The sequence below is a fragment of the Aphelocoma coerulescens genome, chromosome 1A (assembly GCF_041296385.1).
Source record: "Aphelocoma coerulescens isolate FSJ_1873_10779 chromosome 1A, UR_Acoe_1.0, whole genome shotgun sequence".
Taxonomy (NCBI): domain Eukaryota; kingdom Metazoa; phylum Chordata; class Aves; order Passeriformes; family Corvidae; genus Aphelocoma; species Aphelocoma coerulescens.
Genome location: NC_091014.1, coordinates 79638780 through 79659696, shown reverse-complemented (window position 1 = coordinate 79659696; position 20917 = coordinate 79638780). Strand labels below are relative to the sequence as shown.

General features: G+C 51.7%; 2 protein-coding genes across 2 annotated transcripts in view; both read right to left on the bottom strand.

Annotated features, from left to right (window-relative positions):
* SLC6A12 (solute carrier family 6 member 12) overlaps window positions 1-2863 on the bottom strand; it is a 41009-nt gene extending 38146 nt beyond the window's left edge. Inside the window, exons 1-2 of the mRNA XM_069003709.1 lie at window positions 2671-2863; window positions 1143-1230 (exon numbers count right to left, since the gene is read on the bottom strand). Coding sequence (XP_068859810.1) covers window positions 1143-1230; window positions 2671-2719 — 137 coding nt within the window. The 5' untranslated portion in view covers window positions 2720-2863. The remainder of the gene's footprint in view (window positions 1-1142; window positions 1231-2670) is intronic.
* Window positions 2864-9931: 7068 nt separating this feature from the next.
* The window catches only part of SLC6A13 (solute carrier family 6 member 13), a 39495-nt gene continuing 28509 nt past the window's right edge, over window positions 9932-20917 (bottom strand). Inside the window, 8 exon segments of the mRNA XM_069003708.1 lie at window positions 9932-10439; window positions 11610-11780; window positions 12214-12314; window positions 12936-13038; window positions 14094-14231; window positions 14378-14490; window positions 15044-15168; window positions 17868-17971. Coding sequence (XP_068859809.1) covers window positions 10320-10439; window positions 11610-11780; window positions 12214-12314; window positions 12936-13038; window positions 14094-14231; window positions 14378-14490; window positions 15044-15168; window positions 17868-17971 — 975 coding nt within the window. The 3' untranslated portion in view covers window positions 9932-10319.

Sequence of the window (20917 nt, the reverse complement as noted above, 5' to 3'; positions counted from 1 at the left end):
AAGCGTTTTCCAGCAGTTCCTGCCGTAATGCCACACTGTAATGTGGTGGGACTGCATCCCACCTGCACCCTCCGAGGGGCCAGGCACCGGCTCTCCAGCCTGGGGCACCGAAACTTTCCTGTAGCCCTGCCCATGAGCACGGTCAAGCAGAGATACGGCAAAAAGCTCTTTAGCCTGCCCTCTGCAGGGACTGCATCTGCAGCCATGAATCCAGCAAGGTTGGGCTGTTGCAGAGCTGCAAAGGTCAGGTCCAAGGTTCAGGCTCTCGTATCAGCTGCTGTCAAAGAGGAAAAACTAGGGCAATGGCATTTCCACTGGCATGAGATGAAAGCCCTGATTAGTAGTGATTACTTTAAAAGCACTGTTGATTTAAGAAGACACAGATCAGGTGTTATGAAACCCTCATATGTTCTGCTTGCATTTGTTCACAAATATGCCCACAGATCCCAAGAGTTTAGCACATGCAGAAACTGTCTCCCTGCCTCACCCCTACAGGAACAAATTTGATGAAACCTCAGGGGCAAAAAGAACAAGAAGTGCACTCCCAGGCACATCTTTTAAAAGTGCAGCCCCCAAGTCAATGCACTAGGGTCAGCACCTCTGCAGGACAGCACAGGAGGAGAGGACTCATGCTGGCAGTAGCTGGAATGCCTACAGCCTACTCCACTCCTAGCACCTTGGCTCCCGTACCTATTATCAACCAGTTATCTCTGCCCTTCATCCCTGTCTGACTCACTCTCATCTCTCTTCTCAATCTTTCTGCTGTCTGAGTACTTATCTATCACTCTTCCCCTTTCTCTCTGCTGCCGCAACCTTCAGTACCAATTACCCATCCTTCAGGCATGTCTTTGCTCTCAGCTTCCTGGCACCCCCTGAGCAGCATCTCAGCCTGTCCTTTCCTTTTCCAAAGGAACCATTGAAAGATAAACCTCTTCCCTGGGATGATCCAAACTGATTATTTGCTCCTTATTTTCCATCTCGCTTTTCCTTTGCCTAACGTTGGGAAGATTTTGCCCTTGCAGATTTGCTGGCCCGCTCTCCAGAGCACGGCAAGCAGCTGGCATGCAGCAGCTGGCTGCGGGAGCACTGCAGTCACCGGCACTCCCAGGGTGATCTGCTCAACAAGCAAACGCCCAACTCACCTGAACCCAGCGCAGGTCTTCCCCAGGCAAGCCCCTCCCGTTCTATCCTGTCCTTTCCCGTCCCACTGAAGTCCAGGCAGGGAATCCACTGAGTGCCAAAGAGATACAGCAAGAGTTAAGGCAGAGACTACCCTCTCTCCTCCTCCTGTCCCACCCCTTCCACCAGCTCCCCCCACCAAATTATCACCCAGCTCATGTGTGGGTGGTGGGACTTAGGGAGGGGAGGTGCATCAGCACAGAAGAACTTTCTCCCCTATTCCCTTACCACATGCACCTCTCCAGACCTTGAACTGTGGCCCTGACAAGAAAGCAAGATGAGAAAACAGCCACAGGCGGGCAGGGTAAATGCCCAGAGTTTGTAAATATCAACTACAGCAGTCAGGGAGTAACTCCACATCCTCTTGTCCTCAGCAGGGTGGGAACTCTTCCCTTGCAGACCCCACAGCATGGCCCAGGCTGGCTACCACACATTCCCACTGTTCTAGGGTTCCACCCCTTTAGTGGGATAGGGGCATCCCTCAGTGTCATCCTACAAACGTGCAGAATGAATCTCCATGAAGCACTGCATTAAACTTTCTTCTGTGGCCAAGCTCAAGACTCACCAACACCATCCAGCAGGTGGAGCAAAAGGCAGAGGGTGGGTGAAGGGGGAACGCTTGCTCTGGGGTCCCACAGCCCCCTCAGTGCCTGTGCCATATGCTGGGAGCACAAACAGCTCATGGGACAGAGCTCTGTCAGCAAGGAGAGGCATTGCTGGAGTCTTTACAGTGTCTGGGTGCTCACTAGAAGTGAGCAATCCCTCTGTGCCTTTGCCCTGGCAGCTTTCTTTGTATCCATCTCAGCCTTGATGCGCTTTTCCAGAGCTTCTCATGAGCAACACCAGTAGCAGGCATTCCAGTTACACCGTTTTTCTCAAGATACTTCAGCTCAGCTTCTCTCTTTTTCTTTTTAATGGTTGTGTTTAATGCTATCACTGTTTTGTCTTTTGCTTTGTCTGTTAATGTGCCTGCCAAACTCCTACTGACCTTTTCATGCACCCATGTGGTCAAACCAGAGCAGCATGTGGGAGGGAACATGGGACATACCCAACACGTGCTCGGCTATGTCTGGACTCACCAGAGGAGCATTTCTCAGCCCCTCAATAGGAAACACAGGAGCTGACAAAAGGCCTCAATGCCACAGTGTGGGGAAGAAGTAGGTTTACCTGCCTGCATGCTCTGTAGAGATAGTTTGTAATGCTGTCTCTAGAAAATCCTCCACGGGTGCTAGAAGCCAGTGAATCAGATCCCATTAGAGCATGCTGGACTGCCCTGGGGACAAACGATGCTGCAGAGATGTGTAAGGGGAATCAGCCCTGGGCTGGCTGGGATCCTCAGGACAAACCACTGAGGCCAGTGCTGGAGGCAGTAGGAGAAAACATCTCCATTTACCTGGGGCTGTTTCTGGGATTAAACTCTCCAAGTATGCCATTTTCAAAGCTCTGGCTTTCACCTACACCACGGGCTGGTTGAGAGAATTGGTCTCATACCCAAAGAAATGCAGGCTGATTCTTCCTTTGTGAGATCTGGCATCAACATCAGAGGGGACAGGCTACATCTTCTGCCTCAGGGGCTGTCTCCGAAGTCCTGGAAGACGGCAAGGTGAAGAGCATGTGCTGGCTCTGCATTGCCTCTGACCCTGCTCATGGAGGACAGTGCCACTGCCTGTTCTGTCACAGAGGACTGGCATGACCCAGCACAACTGAGAAAAAGGTGCAATAGAGGTTATCCAGATATGAAAAGGGGATTGAGATAAGCCTAGGTAAGCAGAGCTGACCTAAAAACTTGATTTATCCATACTGAAGGGTTTCACAGGAACATCGCGGGGTTTTTGCAAAGCTGTAGATGGGAAATGACCTGTGACATTAAGGTAAAACAAGAAGAAAGTCAACCTAAATGAAAACTTTATCCAGCAATGTGTGAAAATCATTCTCCAGGAGGGAAAAAAAAGGCTATTTCTGTTTTCCAGCCCAGAAGGTACCAGAAGTTACACTCAGGCTTCAGAGTTTCCCACCAGGCAATAATTCACAAGGGTTTTAAATCCTGCTATAGGCACAGGGCATATTTTCACCACACCAGCTTCTATGAGAGTGATTTCACTAGTGTGATGACCCAGATTGAAAACCAAAAATCACCTTCTGAGCAGCTCAACTGATGAGGTACAGACTGTGCTCAGTCCCATCCCAGGAGAGAGCCAGGAAAGGGCTCTCCCTGACCGCCAATTGCCACCTTCGCTGGCACAGTCAGCCCTGAGCAGGGACTCTGGGCTGAGCAGCTGTGTCGGTAGGACAGGGCTGCTAAAGGATGTGACAATCTGACTGCAGGTCACCTCACGACGTGTGCTCCTCCTCCCTAAGTGTCGGTGAGGTTGCTCTTAAACACTCATCCCAAAAGAGAAGCACTGCTTGCAATAAATCCTGGAAATGTCCAAAGCATCCACCTCCCCAGGCAGCCTGAACCCTTCCCAGACCTGGGACCCCCTTGTTGTGAGCTACTCACACACCAGCAGCACTCAGATCTCCATATCTCTCCTACAGTGCATCCTGAGGAAGCCCCATTCCTGCACCCAAGGGTGCACAGGGGAACTGGGGCAGCACTGCTGTCCGACCACACAGAGGTACCCACTCTCTCTGCAGTTGCTAGCTCAGAGCCAGCTGCACGGGTTTCCTTCTCCTCTCATGAGCAGAGTAAGAAAACTCTCTTTGAAAGGACCAGATTCCCTCAACCTGGCAGGCCCAGAGCTGCTGAAGACCAGGACTCAGGCTGCTGCGCCAACCTTTGGCCCAAAGGATGGCTAACCCCTACCTCAGATCTGTCCTGAACCTCCTCAAAGCTGTCCTCCTCCCCACCCTGCTCACTGCCTGCCAGCTGGCAGTGCCCTCTTGCCTCTCCTTTTACCATTTCTTTTCTTGGAACACATGCTGGCTTTTCCTATCATCTGGGTGTCCCCACCCATTCCTCCCTTTGAGCCAGCTCTGACATGCCTGCTGAAGAGCCAGCCCACATCAGCAGGCTGCCAACCTCAGGGCCATGCTCTCTGGCAGCAGCAAGGCCTGGAACCCCCGAGCCAGTGAGACACAAGGCTTCAAGGCAAAACAAGTCAAATCTCTTCCTAGCCCAGATTTTGGGAGAGGTTTGTCAGCATGACACCCTGGGGGTGAATCCAAGCTGTGCTTTACAAACATTAGAGGCTGCAGAGGCAGTCGCTGGGGCAGTTGTTGGAGTCAGCGGAGCCTGCAGCCCTGGCTGCCCCCCTCGCTGAGCCACCTGCGGGGAGAAGCCACGGCTGCCCATGTTTGCCCAGAATAATCCCGCCTTGTAACACTTTTGCTAACAAAATAGGAGAAATTCTGGTTCCCCCATGGGCACAACACTGCTGCTTCTTATGCTGAGAACATGCTTTGCTGACTGAACAGTATGTTTGCAGGGAATTTTCCCCTAGGCATTAGTATAATTTATTTTTTATGTTTATGGCTAATTTCTGCTTGAGTAAGCCTGTGACTTCTGACAACAGTTTCACTGTAACTAATCACAAGTGAACATAACCAAAGCAGCAAGAGCTAATGAGGCCCCACAGAACCCCGACAGGCTCCAGCAGCCACAGCACCACTCTCCTGCTGGGCTCCAAGGGAGGAGGAGCCTGCCAGGAGCCTTTATCTTTGGAAGTACAGGCAGGGTAAGACATCCCCTGTTTCACAGCATTCCTGGTACGGGAGAGGATGAAGCAAGGGCAAATGGCTTAGGAGCCCAGAGTCAGCAATAAAGGTGGTCAGGAGGGAGGACTGGCAATGCTGGGGAGACATCTGTACAGCCTCTCTGAGCCCCACAGCAACGCTCGCTCTTGATCAGAGACCAAGAGGATCACAGAACAGAGGCAGGCAGAGGACACGAGGGTATGTGCCTGTTTGCTCCTGCTTTCTCTCCCTGCTTCCTCAGGGCAGCTGAGCCTGGTGTTGTGGGACATGTGACAGCAAACATCTCTGATGCACAGGGCACAAGGATGTGAAGGACAAGGTCAGATGGAGACACAGAGAGGCACCTGTTGCTGCTGCCCAAGGTGTTGCAACTCTGGGCAGGTCAGGTGGAGAAGGGGGTAAGCAAACCACTGGTAACTTCTTGGAAGTAACAGCTTCCCAAATGTGCCTTTGTGCTCCCCCACACACGCTTCCCTTATCTTTGCCATGCAGATCCCCCTCCTGCAGGCTGCTAATGATGTTAGCACACAAGGGCTCAGCCAAACGCCTGCTCTGTGAGATATGCTCATTTGCACCTGCCTGTAGGACACACTTAACAGATTATTTGGGGATCTCTGCTTTACAGGATAAGGTATCCCTCGAGTTAACATGTTCATCTTACTCTGTTCTCTCCATTTATGCACCGTGGCATCCAACACATCCACTCTTCTTGTCACCAAAATGTGCAACACGACTCACAATACATGGTTCTACAACAGCCATGGAAAACTGCCTTGTAGACATCACTAAAGGTGAAAGGAAAAAGACCTCTCAAGCATCTGTTCAAACATCCCAGGATTTGGGATGCTCTCCATGACAGTAGATGCATCCTCATCCACAGGTCTGTCCCTCAGATCTGAAGTCTTTTCCCTGCCCTCTGTGAGCATCTCCATCCATGGACAAGTAGGGCTGAGTTTTCTCCCCAGGCACCACTGACCCAAAAAGGGAAAAGCAGAGCCTGGTTTTCATGGACAGATGGATGGACAGGTCATTCCAATCACTAATGACCTGGGGCAGAATCTCAGGGACTTCTTTATTTGTAGGTGAACTTCTCATTTGAAAAAAAAGGAAAAAAAAAAACCAAAAAACAAAACCAAACAAAAACCAAACCAACAAAAACCCCACAAAACAAACCAAACAAAAAAAAACCAAAATCAAAACCAACCAAACAAAAACAAAAATCACAACCACCACCAAACAATCCATGAAAAAAAAGGCTCTTTAATCTCATGCCTGTTATCCAGTAAGTAATGGGTTGAATTCTCAGACTAAGTTGTAGATTTTGTATTCTGAAGGTGGGAAATACCCAGTGACCACACACCTCTTGTCTAAAGAGAGATCAGCATCTCCCAGCTGGTGAAAGTATGGTGCAAATTCCACAGACTGCAAGCCTGATCTTGGATGCAATGAAAATCCCTTTCACCATATTTCAAATCATAAACAGTCACTGTATGCTGAAATCACCATATTCCAAATTTCACCAATTTTTTTTTTAAGCATGGGGTCTTAAAAGTGCTGGGAAAAAAATTTCATGTCTGGAAATTTCAAATAAATTAAATTTCAAATTTAGTCCATCAACCTTTTCAATGACCAAGACAGAATATACTTGGTTCATATGTCAAGCCAGGTGTCATCAAATCTAATACTTTCTTAAAGTCCTGTCAGAAACTAATTTAAGAGTATTCAGCAAAACATTTGGTTCTCTTGCTTATCTGACCTACCTAGCTCATCCAATGTTTTACAGCAACTGGGTCATGTAAGAACACCGGCTTGGGAGATTTCCTGGCTTGTATATAACCAGACCAATAAACCACATGCCAAATTCACTGGACACTAGTCTATTTTGAAACAAAGAAAGTCACAAGCCTTTCAGCAAACTCACACTTTGCCTCCCTGCAGCCAAGTAGACTTTCTGTATCAGCCAGATTTTAGAGATAGCTGCAGACAATCACAGTTTTCTATTATGGTTAAAATATCTTCCAAGTGGGACAAACCTGTTATAGATAGTACTGGAAAATGAAAGTATAATTCTATTTAAGGTTAAAATTGCATGAATAAAAATATCTGTTACTGGAACTTCTGTATTGAACTCAGTTCTCTCATTTCTAGCAGTAATTTTTACCAGCCAGTTCCATATCCAAGTGGCAGGGCAGCTGGTTGGCTCTGTCTTCCTTCCGTTGTGGGTCTCCTCCAAAAGGGGCTTTCCCTGGATTTCTGGATTCTTTACTACCCTTAGCTCATGCATGAGCACCTTGAAGCGCAGTGGTAGCAGGAGAATCTGGAGCTCTGAGGCTTTTAGGCTGCCCATGAAAACTGTGGCAGCCGGCTGAGCTCCCGACCTCCCAGTGTTCTCCAGAGGCACGGAGGGAGACATGCAGAAACTTGAGATTTTGATGTGGGAGGTGCAGACCTACCAAGGGGGCAACCCATGGTTGCACATGCAGCCTAGTAAAAGGAACCCACCCACCTCACAGTCCCTGTGGAAAATAGGCTGGGAAAAGGGAGAACAGGCTGGTAGTGAGGTTTCCACAGCCATGCTGGAAGGAGCCAGAGAAGCCCTGGAGGGCCACAGCTCCGTGGGCGCTCCCTCCCGGAGGTGAAATCTGCACCGCCACAGAGCCTCCCGGCAGCAGATCCCCTCCCTGCTCATCGCACTTTCACAGCCTCCAGAACCAAAGGTCCGCAAACTCCTTTCCGTCACAAACGTGTCTCCCATCTCAGGTTCCCAGGCTCCAAGAACACTAAACTAGGGAAAACTAAGCCCAGGAAAACCAAACTCGGGAACATGTCATCGCCTAAAGGACTAAACCCGTTCGTGCCACAGCTGGGAGCAGAGGTCTGTGATCACCGTTCCCTGCGGGAGGCAGACATCTGCAGAGAAAAGCTCCACAGGGAACCGGGAAGGAAGGGGGAGGAGGATGGCCGTGTCACCGCGACCCCGAGGCGCCGATGCCCCTCAGCCGGGGGCCGCTGCCCCTCAGCCGGGTCCCGCTCTCCCTCAGCCGGGCGCCGCTGCCCCTCACAGCCGGGTCCCACTGCCCCTCAGCCGGGCGCCGCTGCCCCTCACAGCCAGATCCCGCTCTCCCTCAGCCGGGGGCCGCTGCCCCTCACGGCCGGGTCCTGCTGCCCCTCAGCCGGGCGCCGCTGTCCCTCACAGCCGGGTCCCGCTCTCCCTCAGCCAGATGCCGCTGCCCCTCACGGCCGGGTCCCGCTGCCCCTCACAGCCGGGTCCCGCTCTCCCTCAGCCCCTCAGCCGGGGGCCGCTGCCCCTCACAGCCGGGTCCCGCTCTCCCTCAGCCCCTCAGCCGGGCGCCGCTGCCCCTCACAGCCGGGTCCCGCTCTCCCTCAGCCCCTCAGCCGGGCGCCGCTGCCCCTCACAGCCGGGTCCCGCTCTCCCTCAGCCCCTCAGCCGGGTCCCGCTGCCCCTCAGCCCCTCAGCCGGGGGCCGCTGTCCCTCACAGCCGGGTCCCGCTCTCCCTCAGCCCCTCAGCCGGGCGCCGCTGCCCCTCACAGCCGGGTCCCGCTGCCCCTCAGCCCCTCAGCCGGGTCCCGCTCTCCCTCAGCCCCTCAGCCGGGCGCCGCTGCCCCTCACAGCCGGGTCCCGCTGCCCCTCAGCCCCTCAGCCGGGGGCCGCTGTCCCTCACAGCCGGGTCCCGCTCTCCCTCAGCCCCTCAGCCGGGCGCCGCTGCCCCTCACAGCCGGGTCCCGCTGCCCCTCAGCCCCTCAGCCGGGTCCCGCTCTCCCTCAGCCCCTCAGCCGGGCGCCGCTGCCCCTCACAGCCGGGTCCCGCTGCCCCTCAGCCCCTCAGCCGGGGGCCGCTGTCCCTCACAGCCGGGTCCCGCTCTCCCTCAGCCCCTCAGCCGGGCGCCGCTGCCCCTCACAGCCGGGTCCCGCTGCCCCTCAGCCCCTCAGCCGGGGGCCGCTGCCCCTCACAGCCGGGTCCCGCTCTCCCTCAGCCGGGCGCCGCTGCCCCTCACAGCCGGGTCCCGCTCTCCCTCAGCCGGGTCCCGCTCTCCCTCAGCCCCTCAGCCGGGCTCCGCTGCCCCTCACGGCCGGGTCCCGCTGCCCCTCACAGCCGGGCGCCGCTGCCCCTCACGGCCGGGCGCCGCGGGGCCCCATCCCAGGCGAAGGCCGTGGCTGGGGGCCTGGGGCCACCTTGTGGCTAATGGCGCGGATTGCTCTAATTCGCTTTAATTTGCTTTAATTCGCGGCTTCCTCTGCCCGCGGCAGCAGAAGCCTTGGCCGTAGCGTGGCGCCCATCAGTGTCCTTGTGTGCTTCAGGAAGCTGAGCGCCTCCGGCTGCTGGCTCAGCTCTGTCCAGGCTCCAGCTTCCTCAGGGTTTCCTGGGAGCCATCCAGCTTCCCAGGGTTACGTGTCCTCTGGCTGCCCTCCTCGGATGCTGGGGCTACAGCACTTAAAACACAAACTCTTTGAGGTTTTGGTTTGTTTTTTTTTTTTTTTTTTTTTTTACCCGAACAGCCTGGAAACGAGGGGCCCTGTTTGTTGACATAACACACCGATTCCGTATCCATCACTCAGCCCTTCTGCCATTCATAGGAAAACCAAAATGACTGGCTCCAGAGCACCTGGAAGGTAGTCAGTGTGGAAAAAGACACAGACCTGCAGAGGCAAGGGAGAGCTTCCCATGATCCCTCACCTGCAAGAAGAAAACACAAATCCACATGCTCCTCCACACCCCAGGAAGAGCCCAGTGACTCATCAGACAGATGACATTTCTGTCTGAGAGCTGGCAGTGGCTCCAGCAGAAGGTGGCATTGCACCCTTCACCAGGGTACCCTAGGCCTACCACTTACAGGAGCCTCTGAACCACTGTTCCCTGTTTTCCTTCCTACCCTAACCAAGCTTCCTCTCCTCTGGCCACCTTCCCGTATCACCGTGCCAGTGTAATAGAGATCCAGACCAGGATGTCCAGCACAGCTCCACTGACACACATCTCACCTAACACGCTGTTGGCAAGGAATGCTGGTGGGACAAAACTGAGACAGAGCAGATCTAGTCAGGAAAAACATAGATTTAATGGAATGAATGGAGAAGCTCCCACTGTCCACACTGGAGCCACAGCTCTGAGACTCTGACACTCTTTACTCCAGGGTCAGTCCTTCCTTTCTGCCCACCAGAAGCCTGGGAATGCTCAGGAACACTGGTGCTTGACGTGCCCCTTCAGAGCTCTCTCCAGGGAGAGAATTAAGGTGCATTGCTAACTCCACACAGACCATCTCCATGGCAGCGTCTTCCTCAGCCCTTCAAATCTCCCAGAGAAGGGAGCTCAGCCCAGAACTCCCTCTCTTCTTGGCGAGTGAAGAATCCTTGCATTATCCAACAGGTGGCAAAGGCTGTATAGAAACCATCCAGGGGGGAAGGAGGGAGGGAGAGCCACACTGGTCCTAGCAGTGAGATTCGAGCTCTGTCAGCGTCAGGAGGCCAGCTCTGGTGGAGGGAAGGGGCTGTCCTGTTCCCGGCCTGGAAGGCAAGTCCTCAAGTGGGCAGGTGAGTTGGCGGAACCTCTGGAAGGCAAAGACAGGCACTAAACACTGCTGCAAGGACAAAAGGTGATCTGGGCTCTCCCCTGCCAGTCACAGGTTTCATTCGGCCTGCCAGGCCCAGATGCAGATCTGGTCCCTAAATGCTGGAGATGTCCAAAATAAGGACAGTCAGCACTGCAGAAACTGAGGGGATAAACTCATCTTCCAACTGCTTGTCCCAAGGCAAGGTCACAGGTCACTGAGCACGTGAGATATCTAACACATGGACAATGGAGGAAAGCTCTGTCCTCCATTTGCTCCAGGCCAGGGCTAGAAAACAGTCCAAAGGCAGATTGGTGACCAAGGACCTCCAGGTCATGCCCTCCATCAGCACAGAGCCTGTGCTCACAGGATTGGCTTTAACTGGGACAAGTGCATGAGGGGTTACTCTCACGCCACATCATGCTGTGCAGCCTTGCCATGCCCCTGCAGCTGTTCCCACTCCTCCCTGTCCGTGCTGGACACGGGGGTCAGGGGCCCATTGCTGTCACAACCCATTCTTGAACACTTGCAGGAGGCAGGGAATGAGAGGGATCCTGGGGGTTCAGGACTGTTTGTGAAACCTCACTCTGAAACTATGAGCTGTGGCAGGGATGGAATGCTCATCTGGAGCAAGGCCTGGTTTTCTAGTTCCCTGCCCCTCCAGTGTAAACCAGGGCAACCAGCAATGCATCACAGCAACTCTGGAAGCAGGGCAGACCCAGAACATTAAGAATGTGATGGAAACTCCAAATTCCCAGTGATCCCCTCCATTCCAACCCTATGGCCTCAGCTTAGATTGGTGAACTCCGCTGACCATAATGCTCAGGGCATCTGGAGCTTTCTCAGAGCAAGCCCTCAAACCTCAGTTAAGGGCAGCATGGAGATCATCTTTATCCTCTCCATCTAATGACCTTCTTCCTCGTGGTACTTGTGAAGAGACAGAAGAAATAAAAAAAGGGTACCATGAGGCAGCAGCCAGCTTAGAGCAGCCCTCCAGCAAGGCAGAACTTAAAAAACCCCAAGTCTGTTATAGCAATTAACTCATTCAATTGATTTATTCTGGGCTCCTGGCTAATCAACCTGCAACATACAAATGATTCTGCTGCAGGGCTGGAGATCAACACCAAAGCACAGCCCATGTCCTGATCCCAGAGCACCCACCAACCTCACCTCTCTGAGGGAGCCTTTGATGGTGGAGAGTTTGTAGACAACCCAGAGAGGGATGCACACCATGGAGGAGAGGGCCAGCAGCCAGCCCAGGGTGTCTCCCCACCACGGGTACACGTACTTCTTGTTGTACGTCAACGGGGTGTATTTGATCAAAGAAAACAGGAAGGTTGCCTGGCAAGGTGAAAGAGACCAAGAAAAAAAAGAGAAAGAAAATCAATACCATGAGCAAAGAGAGGTCTTCCTGGTGAGTACACACCTGCACAGAGACTCATGGTAAAAAGGAGTACCTCAGGGCAGCAACAGAGGGGACTCCAGTTAAACAGGGTTTGCTGGGACAGCCCCCACAGGCAACACTGGTCATGGCACCAAGGAGCTTGTCCCACCAGCAAACACCTCGGCCACAGTGGACCCTCTCCCCATTGCTGAGCCCCACACCTAGCCCCCAAAGCAACAAGCACAAATAACACAAGGCCCCCATAGTACAGGCCACACAACCCCTTACACATATGCACATCCCTCTGTATATATGCAGGTGTCCGTATCTCAGAGGCACCCAGCTCTGCCCATCTTCCTCCCCACAGCTCTTCCTCCTGTGTGCCCTCACCATGCAAACTGCAGGGGTGATGAAAAGCCAGCAGTATCTGATGATGGGCCACGGCCGGTAGCCAATCATATCTTCAATGTTATCGTAGAAACGCTCAGCACCTGCAGAAGAGGGCAAGGATGGGATCCCTCACTGCCACCAGGGAAGGAGGGAAGCAGGGTCTGTGTGTCCAGGGTCCTGCTTCACCACTGTTTAGGTGCAGTAGCCTCAGCATAGCCAACAGTTGGGTCAGGGAGCTCCTCAGGAGCGTGGCCAGCTTCAGTCTTTGTCCTGGACTAACTTCCTATGCCCCCAGAACAGCTCGGTGGGTCAGCAGGGCCAGCCCCTCATCCTCTCCAAGGCTAGGACCTCAGCCCAGGTTTTACCCATACCTGGTGACTGCCAATGCCGATAGAGGGCTCTCAAAAAATGTTTGAGTCTCAGAAACCTCTAAACAAAGGTTGAGAAAAGATTTTCCAGACATCTCCAATTCCCCAAGGAAGGAGGGTCTCAAAAGCAGGAGCACATAGGAACATGCAGGGGAAATCTGCCAAGCAGATCCCCCAAGGTGTTCCTGTGAGGAAGTCCCTGCCAGGTGAACCCAGGGGCACCAAAGCAAGGATTTAGATTCTGCCTTGCACTGCAAAGCAATTACAAAGTTGAGCTACAGACCAGCATTTTGAGGATGAACCAGACAAGAGCCTGAGATGCCAGAGCTGGGGACTCCCCTAGTTCATACTCACCATAGACCCAGGCGATGCAGAGAGTCTCGAAGATGGCCACAAAGAGCAGGCACATGCCACTGGCAGCATAGTAATCAAAGAGCTGGAAGACATACATCCCACCCTGGGAAAGGCCAAGTGGGCAGCAAGGTGAGAGAGAGGGGGGAGGAATCAGGCAAAGAGCTAGAGCCAGAGCAAGAAACAAACTCAGTATCTTCCCCAGAGTTGGAGGCATCTCCCTCTCTGGGACAGGGTTTTAGCCTACAGAAAAGGCACAGCCCTTTTGCCCAAGGCCTGACAGAGACATGCAGCCACCCTGCTGCTCTCAGGAGTCTCTGCAACCCTTCATTTCAATGCAGGGCAGCACAGCGGAGGGCAGCTGACTGCCAGAGATTGTGGGGATGTTTTAGAAGACAAAACCTAGGCAGCTCTTGTAGCTGGAAGTGAGGATGGAAACCCCCTTAAGACACGCAATCCATCTGATTTACTTTAAAGTCCCAATTTGCAGAAGGAAATAACTACATGCAGCCTGGCTGTTTCACTGCCCAAGTCTGCAGGGCTGCCTACAAAACAGGCCTGTGGGTAAGTCCAGGCACGATGTTGCATGTACAACATCAGAGACAGCTTTTTCAAAAGTTATGCCCAAATGAAAACAGAAAGTGTCAAGAGCATTCTGGCAGCATCAATCCACACACACATATTGCTAGCAGAATTGAAAGTTTTGAACAAGAACAGTTAAGCTCCCAGGCAGCTAATCACAAGGATAATACAGAGGATATCAGTATAATAGATAAGGGGCGCACTCAGGCTTGACAAGCTTCTTTGTACCAAGTGCTCCTGTAGCTCCATTCAGGAAGAAAGAGAAGGACAAACACACTGCCCTTCCCATGCAACAGGCTACAGCTGTAAAGGTTTGGTTTGTGTAAAGATAAATTTATAACCAAAACATAGGCTGTCCAGAGCTCCAGCTATCAGTTTTGGCAGAAGTATCAGGACTGTTACTGGCACAAGGGGTAAGTGCTGGAAGGGAGAACGCAAATGGCATGAGGAGGGCAGGGCAGCCTCCTGCAGGCACAGGGCAGCAGGATGGGACTCAGCAGCCCCAGTGGTGACCCCACCACCCACCAGGTCCCACTCTGTCCTGTCAACCACCACGCAGGTGGTCTGAGCCCAAAATACCTCTGTGAGCATCACCAACCCAACCAGATATGAGAGGATGGAGACCAGCAGGATGAGGGTCTCCCGGCGGTTCTTCTTGCGGAAGATGGTGGGGTACATGTCCACAAGAGCCGTCACAAGACTCTCCACGCAGACAAACTGCAAAAAGCAGAGATCCCACCTCTGTCAGGACATCCTGACCAGCTTCCCAGCCCCACTGGCTCCCCCTCAGCCAAGCTGAAGCCTGTCCTGAAGAGACAGTGGCTTTTGTCTCGTAGGGAATCGCTCTGCTCCTGCAGCTTTACCTGACTGTCCAGTCCCAGCAAAACAACCATCAGGAAGAAGAAGCATGCCCAGAGTGGGGAGAAGGGCAGCATGACCACAGCCCGAGGGTAGGCGATGAATGCCAGGCCAGGCCCTGCAGGGAGAAGGGCTTTCAGAGCAGGCAATGGGCAGCAGCACAGCACAGCTGGTTCAGACGTGCCTGAGGCAGCCACGTAGCCAAGGCACAGCCTGTGGCCATGCAGCCTCTCACTCCAGTAATACCCGTGCTGTGCATGAAACTCAGGCTCCTGGAGCAATGAAGGAGAAGCAGGAAGGGAGGGAAGGGGATACAGCAACCTCTGGCTTCTTCACTGTTGCAAGGACTGGGAGCCAGGGGAAGCCTCTGAGCCCAGGGACCATGGCACAAGCCTGGGCGTATGCCATACAGTCACCTCAGCACCCTCCCCACAAGAGACAGCAGCTGCCTAACCCCAACCCTCACCCTTAGAGGCAGCTTTTATTAGCCTCAAACCACTGCCACTGCATCTCAGTATTTCATGAGTGTGCACTCATTTGCACTCATTTCTCCCTGCTTTTTGGAGGTGGAGAGCAAAGGACGGGAAACTGCAGCTGCAGGCATCCCCCTGTCGCTGGGAGCTCAAGTGGCAGCGCCCCCACAGCCCCATCCCACCAGGGTCTCCACTCACCTGACTCAGCCACCTCGGCGATGGGCACACCCTGCTCCTGTGCCATGAAGCCCAGGATGGAGAAGATGGCAAAGCCAGCCACAAAGCTGGTGCCGCTGTTGAGGAAGCACAGGGCCACACAGTCCCTGGGAGAAGGGGGCAAAGCATCAGCCAGGTATGACCCACACCCCATGGCAGCCCCCCAGGGCTCTTCTGCCCCAGCCACTGTGTCTCTCCCAGCACACCTGCAGCTTGACTCAGCACCAGGAGCTGCAGAGAGATGCCCCAGGCTGGACAACACAGCAGGACTCCCCCACGGGAAGCCTTGTCCAAGGACAGCATAAAAATGCATTTCTCGCCTAAGCTCCTTGCTTGTGAGATAGTCTTCCTACACATCTAAATGCCAGGGTTTTTTTCTCTTTTTTTTCCTCTCTCTCCCCTGATCCCCCCTGTAGCAGCATGTAACAGTTTATTTTTGTCTGAGAAGGGAACATGTTTTTTTTTTCCTTAATAGATTTCTTGGACCAGTTACGATCTTCTGGGTTCTCAGCACTAGTAGGTATCTCCTAGTGTTGCATTATGAGAAAAAGATAATCACAGCCATCCAATTTATTTTCTCTGATCTATTCCCTTTTGTCTCTGTTTCATCTCATTCTCATCCATCAACACTTTAAACTGAACATCTCTTATCTATCCAATTCCTTTTCACGCTCCAGTCTCCCTAGTCCTCTTGCGACTGCAACCCTGGGGACAACAATAACATTTGCAGCATCATTCTGAGATATTCTGAACCAAACTGAATGCACCCCTTCTGGCATTTCATGGCCTGCTCTGACTTTATTAAATGCTAATCTGCAAATCCCGTGTGATTTTTCTGTATCAGTCTTTATTTATATAGCATTTTTGGGGCTCTGTGCTCCTCCTTGCATGTTAACTAGGTCTATTCTTGGTCTGCAACCTTTTCTAGAGAAAAAGTACAATTCATGAAAAGCCCCTGCTGTCATACAAATTCAGATTATTTCTTTCAAAGCACAGCTCGTTGCATTGTCAAGGACTGCACAGCACCCAGCACTGTTGCTCTACCTTTGCATTTGTTTTCTAAGGCCCAATGAATCTCCCAATTGGAAAGGAAGGCCACGCTCCACCAATCCCAGCTACCCAATGGCAAGTCCAAGCCAGAACCTCATTTCTCCAGTGGCTATAAACTGCCTGCTCTCCACTCAAATTATATTCTCAGTAATTTGACACAAATTCTCACGTTTCAAATAGTTCCTCATCCTTCCTGGTGTTTCTCCCTCTTTCCCCTGGATGTATCAATGACAGGTCAAACCCTCCTTGGAAAGGCATGGGCTGGAAGGTGCTCTCCTGTTATCTGGAAGGTGGGAAGGGGTGTCATGGTAGAGAATAAAATGAGGGGATGGCCAGATCAAAGAGATCTCTGCAGATTTACACCTGAAAGGGAGCCTGAAGAATTCCCTTGCAGTGACAGGAAACAAGAAATGGTCAATGCTGTTTGATGCCATCTTGGATCACTGCCATATGAACAATGGCTCCTACTGCCCACATCCTTCTCCAGGTCACCAAAGGTTACACCTGCCCTGGTATAACAAAGTGGGACACCATGCTGATGTCCATCTCCCCTGTTAAATCCTGGTTCTGTCTTCTTATCCAAACTAAGCTTGTAGAGCACAGGACTGACTCATCAAAACTGGGTCCACGCCTGGGAACAGGCTAGTCAAAGGTTTGACATCAAAACTAAGAACAGCATTCCTAGAAATGCCGAACAGCACAAAGGGTAAAAGCACAGTACAGTGTGCAAAGACACCTCTCCCCTTTCTACAGCAACTCCCAGCTGCAGTTACAGAAGCTCTTTACAACCCTGCTGCTGAGCAGCCCCTGTCATCCTCTCCATGTTATATATTAGACTGGGGATGCAAAGGGCTAATGTCCAAGGACATGTTGAAGGCCAGAGACAGACCCATTACCTCTTCTTTTCCTACAGCTTTTTCTCTCAAAACTAAATGTGGGAGAAGGGACATGAAAACAAACAAGAATCCCAGCCCAGCTGCTGTTGGAGAGGCAGCCTTGCAGCAGGAATGAACTCCTAAAATGACGAAAGATGCCAAGCAAGGATCACGTAGCGAGTGGTGTGCCTGAACCTTTGATGGCAACAACCACAATTTTGAACTTAAAAGATGGGAGGAGAAGTCAATGCCAGGAGCAACCCAATCAGTAGAAAAAGTGTGGAAAGACAGGTGGCCTCTTCCTCTCACATAAGCCTTTTAACCGTGGGGGTGGATACACCTACAGCAAAATTAGTTAATTTTCACTTGACCACTGCAACTCAGCAGCATGATTCCATCTGGCAACCTGGTCCATTTCTGCTCCTGCAGTCCAGCATGCAATAAACAGAAGTCACATCTGCAGGCTCATATGTAACCATAGATAGCACACAGGAACCAGTGACAGCCGTGCCGGTCACTGCCTCCAAATGAACCACAGAAGGATAAATCACAGGGTGAAAGGACTCCAGCTGAGAGCCATTAGACTTCACAGTTCTGCTTCCCCTGTGGCTACTCATGCACCCATGTAATAGGAGAGGCTGTAGTGCGGGCCTGGGTCACAAAACTAGTGAAGAGGATCTAACTTTGCCAAGTGTGGAAGAGGGGACAGACAGAAAATTCCCTTGGGTATAAAGCACAGAGAACTGGATCTGGGGAGAAAACATCTGGAAAGAGTTTTCCTATGCCTTGAGTAGAAACAGAAATCATGACACTTCCACAGGCCAGCAGCCTCCAGCAGATCACTGGTGTTAAGGGAGGGGAGGGCTCGAGGCAGCAGTTACCTGTAGCAGTCGTTATGGTATTTGTTATAGCTGCCCAGAGCCGTCAGGCATCCCAGACAAATTGCATACGAAAAGAAGATTTGAGTGCCTGCATCCATCCAGACCTGCAAGGGAGATGCAAACAGAGGTGAGAAGACAAGGCCAGCACAGACACTGCACAGATGGGAAGAGGCAGAGCCTGGAGGCTGCTGTAAGCACCAGAAAGGCCAGGGGTCAGGAGGCCAGCAGTACTCCGCATTGCAACAAGCCTTTACTAGAGGCAGGTTGTACAGTGCCAGGAATTGCAGTGCTCAGCAAGGCACCCAGTGGGGCTAGGAGTGCCAAAGGGAAGGGATACGTCAGGCGCCTCATCCACCCAAACCACACGTAGCTCTTCATCACCACCTCTTTCTTTCTTTGACAAATCTGCAGCACCCTGTGACACTCCAGAGTCTTCCAGCAGCAGGAGAGCAGATGAACACTTTCCATGAGGGCTGAAGGAGCCCTCTGCCACCAGAGGAAGGGTACTTGATTTGGACAAGCCTAGTCTCCCACTGGCCAGCGTGGGTACATACAGCTTGTGGTGGTGGCCTTTCCTTCCAAGACCTCACATAAAGGCTCCAAAACTTAAAAGAAATTCAACTGGGTAGGAGTACTAGAAATAAACAGATGACTGCAAAAGACAGCTCCTAAAAGAACATACAAGAACACTGTTATTCCCATGAGGCACTCTGCTCTCACTGTCAATAACACATCCCAGGGCTCTAAGGCTGACAGTTGTCAATGCCAAATTTCATCTGAAAGCCTAGCTGTGTGCAGTCACCAATTCAGTCACTGTCACTGCCTTCTGCAGACAGCAGTGAAAGCAGGAATCAATGGTGAGGAATGAAGCACTGACAAAGATTATTAAATAAACCTCTGTTCTCGAAGATCTTTTTTACTAGGGGTTTTATAAAACAGAGATAAGACAGTCATTCGACCAATGCTGAAGGGTAGCCACATTCTCGAGACAAAAGAAAAAGAGAAGAAAAGTATTACTGGGACAACTGTATGAGGAAAGTCTCCATTTGACTACACTCCCCTCTCCCAGAGTAGCAGTGCCAAAAAGGCCTTGGACAAATGCCAGCCTTACCCCAGAGCCCCTAAGAGAAGAACAGGAGCCCATGGAAAGCACCACAGTGGTTTTGATGACTTCAAATCACACCTGTATCTGTCAGCCAAGACCTCATGTCCTGAGGCAATGGTCAGCTGGGCAGCATCTGCCCAACCGCCCCTGTTGCTCAGGCCAACCTCACCAATGCACAGTTCTGCCTTTCCTCTTTTGTACTGGCCAAAGTTCGATCATGCGGTGAGAGGTTTTGTTTTATATTTACCTCTTCTCCTTCCAGGGCTTACCTTACTTGCTCCTCCAGGGCTGATGGGCCTTTTGAAGGCGTGTTACAATCCCATTAGCTGCCGTTTTTCCAGAATAAATTCTGGATTTGGCTCAAGGCACAGATGCACAGAATAAATCCTCTCCCCGCCCACGGCTGCCAACCCCAGCAGGGAAAGAAGGCAAAGTGCTGCTAGGGTTAGGTTTGGTGAAACTGCTCTCCCTGACTGTTCTGCAAGCCACTTGTCTAACATTCAACCCCACAGCCTTCACTTAAGTCCATGGAAACCCTGGACTCTGGGTTTCTGATCAAGCAGAGAGTGAGATCAAATATCTGATTTGTAGAATGGGAAGGGACAGGTGATGAAGTAGGACTGGAACAACTAATTCAAGGCACTGGGAAGTCAAAAAAGTAATTGACCTCAGTGTATTTTACTCTTTCTGGAGATGAATGGGAAGATGGGTTTAGAGCACAAGGTATTAATTTTTTTCAGTTCAAAAATATTAAAAAAAGATGAAAGCTCTTTTTTAAATTGATTCCTAAAGCATCAGTGTGCTTGTGTGGGCAGTAAGGGCACAGCTTTCATTCTGTAGCTACGTTTTAGGCCCAGCAAGGCACTGAGGTGAGCGGGACCAGCAGACACCTTTGCATCAATATTTAAACATTGCAAAGACTGGGATCAAATGCTTTGTTAGGTTTGCTTTTTATTTTGCTGTTCATTGCTAGAGCTCGTTTTCCATCAAATTTGAGCTCAAAACATACCCTCTCATGGGGTTTGTAGCTCTTGTAGTTAAATTTGTCAAGATAACAAGACTTTTGCCATTAAACTGCCTACCCCACGCTTGTCATAACATTAGACTCAGTTCATGCTTTTCAACCAGATTTAACAGTTGTCAGAAACCTCAAGGATATCAACTACCTATGAACTACACGACAAGGAATGGGAAAAAGACAGAAACTCAGAGTCCCCACTGAGCAGAAAGCTACAGGGAAGAAGAGTCAACCAGTGTTATATACCACATAAATCACACAAGCAAAGGAGAAATACCCCTCAGGCATGAAAAGAACTGGTGCTTTACCAGCCATGCTGGAAGCCAAATATCAAGAGGCCAAACTTCATTAGCTCTGTGGCTTATGACGTGGCTCATTTCTAAAATCCAATGATAACCCTGTGTAGCAGAGACCAGCGTGGGGTCTGTGGGCTCCTCACTTCACTGCCTGCTCTGCCCAATCTAACACCTGTGGGGTGCACACCTGGCTGTGTGGGAGCCCAGCCCCAAAGGGATACCTTCAGGGAATACAGGACCTGCCTTAGCATATGCTCCTGTTTGAAGCAAGGCAGCCGGGGGCTGAAATTGTAAATAAAGTGAAGCTTGGCTTGCAGAGCTTATGATCCTACTTAGCATGACTGTGAACACCAGCTCAGGCTGCATGCACATTATTTCACACATTAAAAGGTTACCACAGCTCTTGGGCCATAGACAAGAGACATCTACAACCTTCCCAGTCTCCGTGCAATTCCCAAATTGTTTGGGGGTCAAAGGACTGCCACAGGACTGATGCCATGTGTGCTCCTGACCCACTGGTGATGGAGTCAAGCAGCAGCAAGTCCCAGGACTGTGGGGTGACTGGAACTGGAAGGGGTCCAGCCTCCTCCAGCCTCTCACCAGCAACACCACTGCCCTTCGAGACCCACAG